Source organism: Gossypium hirsutum, chromosome A04 (genome assembly GCF_007990345.1).
Source record: "Gossypium hirsutum isolate 1008001.06 chromosome A04, Gossypium_hirsutum_v2.1, whole genome shotgun sequence".
Taxonomy (NCBI): Eukaryota; Viridiplantae; Streptophyta; class Magnoliopsida; order Malvales; family Malvaceae; genus Gossypium; species Gossypium hirsutum.
In genome coordinates, this window is record NC_053427.1 from 80451062 (window position 1) to 80455511 (window position 4450).

The 4450-nt window shown below is 36.2% G+C and overlaps 1 protein-coding gene across 1 annotated transcript; it reads left to right on the forward strand.

Moving 5' to 3' along the window:
• The first annotated feature begins 818 nt into the window (after window positions 1-818).
• LOC121228191 (ATP synthase subunit beta, mitochondrial) lies at window positions 819-4219 on the forward strand. The gene is made up of 9 exons (XM_041111461.1): window positions 819-1409; window positions 1950-2025; window positions 2113-2201; window positions 2380-2497; window positions 2574-2677; window positions 2762-2920; window positions 3012-3236; window positions 3352-3663; window positions 3881-4219. The coding sequence occupies exons 1-9, from the start codon at window positions 933-935 to the stop codon at window positions 3992-3994; spliced, it is 1674 nt and encodes a 557-aa protein (XP_040967395.1). The 5' UTR covers window positions 819-932; the 3' UTR covers window positions 3995-4219.
• Window positions 4220-4450: the final 231 nt, after the last annotated feature.

The following is a 4450-nucleotide window of genomic DNA, read 5'->3' on the forward strand; positions in this document are numbered from 1 at the left end:
TTTATATAAAATCAATAAAATTCACATATAAATTTTACCATTTTAATCAAAAATTCATTTTTTTATATAAACTTTTAATAATATATTTATTACATAAAATTTTCCACTCCTATACAAGCAGTGTTCATAGCCTAATATTTTTATCAAAAACTAAAGAAAAATTCTAATACATGTAAAAATATTAGAATAATGATAATTTTAGCCTTTAAAGTTTATATCTTTCATCAATTTTTGATCTTTATTATTTTTTAAGCTAAATTTAGTAATTAACTTTTTAAAAAGAGATAGATTACTCATAATTGAGGATTTGGGTGCCTCACAAAAGTCAAATTGCTTTTGTTTTAATGAAAATATTGACTAAAATATTAATTTTTTAAATAATATTGGCGTGACAACCAGCATGGCAGTTAATGTGCAATTCATACAGATATGACACTATTTGTTTTATATGCCATGCTAAGATATGACACTATTTATTTTATATACCATGCTAACAAATAATTTAAAAATTATAAAAATATTCAAAAGACTTAAAAATTAAAAAAATATATAAAAATTTCATTAAAAAAATTAGCCTAAGTACATGTAAATTGCCATGCTTAAAAATTTAGCGATTTAGTTTATATTTCCATTAAACATATAATAACTCGACTATTTTTGAATGATTGATATTCAAATTTATAATTTTTTAAAAGGTCAAGAGTCAAATTTAATTAAAAAAAGAAGAGAAATTGATAAAATATATAAATATGAAGAACTAAATTTATTATCATAAAAAATAAATAAAAATGGATAAATTTCATATAGTTGGTCAAAATACATTAATAGTATAGCTACGTATTGTTACCAATATACAAGCGGAATAGCTGATCTCTCACTCTCAAAAAAGCTCCACTTTTCAAACCCTAGCCTCTATCTGGGAGCCCTTTCCAATGGCTTCGCGTCGACTCCTCTCTTCTCTCCTCCGCTCCACTTCTCGCCGATCTCTCTCCAAATCTCCCAGCCCTACCCCTCGCCTCCCTTCACCTTCCCCCACGCGCCGCCCTTTTCCTTGCCCCTACTTTCTCTCACGCGATGCTGAGTGCTCTACATCTGCGGCTGCTGCCGCTACTGCTCCATCGCAGCCTCCTCCCGCTAAGAAGGGCGGAAAAGGTAAGATCACTGATGAGTTCACTGGTGCTGGAGCCATCGGTCAGGTTTGTCAAGTGATCGGTGCCGTCGTCGATGTTAGATTCGATGAAGGTTTGCCTCCGATTTTGACGGCGCTTGAAGTGATGGACCACTCGATCCGGCTTGTGCTGGAAGTGGCTCAGCACTTGGGTGAAAACATGGTTAGGACCATTGCTATGGATGGAACGGAGGGACTTGTACGAGGGCAGCCGGTTCTCAACACTGGATCTCCTATCACTGTAAAGTCTTTTTTCTTATTGTTTTCATTTTTATGGGAGATGATAATCTTTTTGAAGATTTCTTGTGTTTTGGTATTTTTGGAATTAAGGTGAACATCGTATTCATTTTATGGATCTGAATTACATTTTATCGGAATCTGATCTGGAATAAGTGCGAAATTTCATATACAAATATTTCTCTTCCTAGAGTCCGTTTTCAGGGAATTTTCTTTCGAACCTATTGGGCATCTAATTAGAACTCATTAACTATTTATCTGTTGGTCAACTACATACAGCTGATATTGCCCTTTGAATTGATAATAGTAATAAATAAAAGCTTTTTTTTATGTGTTATCCATGACTCGGGTATCTTGATCAGGATCCTAACGTTTCTCCCTTGTTTATTGAGCTTAACAATTTTGTGTCTTGGCCTTTTGGTTTTCTTCTTTTCATCTAGTCATTGTTCTTTTATGGGCTTTTTTTAACCTTTAGAAGTTGTCTAGCGATAACACGTTTTTTAATTTCATTAACCTCTTAATCATGTTTGTTTGTTCTTGTTAGGTGCCTGTTGGTAGAGCTACTCTTGGTCGTATCATAAACGTCATTGGTGAGCCTATTGATGAGAAAGGCGAACTCAGTAAGAGACTTTCAAACTTTCTAATTATTTGAAATGTTTACTTTATAGTGTAGAGGTGGAAAGTCTAACTGAGTAAGTGCTTGACAGAAACCGACCACTTCTTGCCCATTCACAGAGAAGCACCAGCCTTTGTCGATCAAGCTACTGAACAACAGATCCTTGTCACTGGTATTAAGGTGCCATTTATTGCTTGCGATTATGTATGCCTTTGATGCTGTGCTGTTTGTTATCCCTTTGTGTGGAAAGATGCACTGCTGTATCAGGATGAGCTTGTGTTCACACATTGTGTTTTTTGAATCTAAATGAGACTGTTTAATCAGGTTCAAAATTTTATTCTCTTGATTTATTTTACAGGTTGTTGATCTCCTTGCACCATATCAAAGAGGAGGGAAGATTGGACTTTTTGGTGGTGCTGGTGTAGGGAAGACAGTGCTTATTATGGAACTTATCAACAATGTTGCTAAAGCCCACGGTTGGTTTTACGTTATATTTGTGGCTGCTTCTTACTTTGTTTATTAATCTTATATTTTTCTTGCTTTGGTACATAGGTGGTTTCTCAGTGTTTGCCGGTGTTGGAGAACGTACTAGAGAGGGTAATGACTTGTATAGGGAAATGATTGAGAGTGGTGTTATTAAGCTAGGTGAAAAGCAGGTAACTGCTAAACATGCATTCATCTTGCCCCTGTTGATGTAGTTTTTACCTTACCACCATGATTTTTTGTTATCATCATTACAGGCTGATAGCAAGTGTGCTCTTGTTTATGGTCAAATGAATGAGCCCCCTGGTGCTCGTGCTCGTGTTGGCCTTACTGGTCTGACTGTTGCTGAACATTTCCGTGATGCTGAAGGGCAGGATGTGCTTCTCTTCATTGACAACATTTTCCGTTTTACTCAAGTAAGATGGCATATTGTATGAGGTTTTGAAGCACTCAAAGAGTACATGTTGCGTGTTCCTGATGGTTTGGATTGTTTTTTTTTCCCTTCAGGCAAACTCTGAAGTGTCTGCCTTGCTAGGTCGTATTCCATCTGCTGTCGGTTACCAACCAACCTTGGCTACTGATCTTGGAGGTCTTCAGGAACGTATTACCACCACCAAGAAAGGTTCTATCACTTCTGTTCAAGCCATATATGTGCCTGCTGATGACTTGACAGATCCAGCTCCTGCAACAACCTTTGCTCACTTGGATGCCACAACTGTGTTGTCCCGACAGGTATCGTGCACATCTGTTTTTAGCTGTTGATGAGATGATCCATCTGGTGTTACGTTTTCATTGGTTGGTGCTTTTAGATTATGACACTTGCTTCCTTTTTTCTGGTTATTGTCAGATCTCCGAGCTTGGTATTTATCCTGCTGTGGATCCTTTGGATTCTACATCTCGTATGCTCTCTCCTCATATTTTGGGTGAGGAACACTACAACACTGCTCGTGGTGTCCAGAAGGTTCTCCAAAACTACAAGAACTTGCAAGATATTATTGCTATTTTGGGAATGGACGAGCTTAGTGAAGATGATAAATTAACTGTTGCTCGTGCTCGCAAGATCCAAAGGTTCTTGAGCCAGCCTTTCCACGTGGCAGAAGTTTTCACTGGTGCCCCTGGCAAGTATGTGGAGTTGAAGGAGAGCATCACCAGCTTCCAGGTACAATTATATCTCTTCCTAGCTTGCTTCTATTGCATCATATTAGTGTGTTTATGACATCTTAAGAGCAAGTGATTAATTTCTTATGATAGGTGGATCCATGGATTGATATACTTTATTATTAAAATTAGTATAACGTTGAAAAGTATGCATTTTTAGTGTCTGTGTTAATTGGTAGATGGTAATCTTTTCATATAAAATTTTGAACTCTGTGCAGGGAGTGTTGGATGGAACGTATGATGACCTGCCAGAGCAGTCATTTTACATGGTTGGAGGTATTGAGGAAGTGATTGCCAAGGCAGATAAGATTGCCAAGGAGTCTGCAGCTTAATTAATTTCAATGTTGATGCCTTTGTTTACTCCCCGATAATGTTGAAAATAATTAGGCGGTGTTGGCGTTGCCAATAACAACAGGACTGTTCATTTTTTGGGATATTTTTCCTATTCAAGTTTTAATGATTTTATTCAAGAGTGAGAAAGAGGAATAGAACTTGGGCCCCTTTTTACTTGTTTAATAAGGGAAATAAAAGGCGGATATGTACATTTTTCGTTGGAAGACTACGGATGCTAGACTTTTCTGTTTTCATTTAAACAAATGCAGCTCTAGTCTTCAAGCAAAAAGGTGGTAGTTGATGACTTAATTATTAGTCTCTAATCACATTGAGGTATTTTAGTTATAATATTTGAAATTGAACGATTAAGGATAATAGAGTGATTGTATTTGTTAAAATTTTAAAATTAATATTAATAAAATTATGAAATGTTTTAAAGTCATAAAAATTACGAA

Excerpts from the sequence above, each read along its gene's own strand:
- LOC121228191 (XM_041111461.1), top strand. The coding sequence starts at position 933 with ATGGCTTCGCGTCGACTCCTCTCTTCTCTCCTCCGCTCCACTTCTCGC. Across the intron at positions 2,202-2,379 it reads TCCTTGTCACTGGTATTAAG|GTTGTTGATCTCCTTGCACC; the intron begins GTGCCATTTATT and ends TTTATTTTACAG. Across the intron at positions 2,678-2,761 it reads TTAAGCTAGGTGAAAAGCAG|GCTGATAGCAAGTGTGCTCT; the intron begins GTAACTGCTAAA and ends TCATCATTACAG.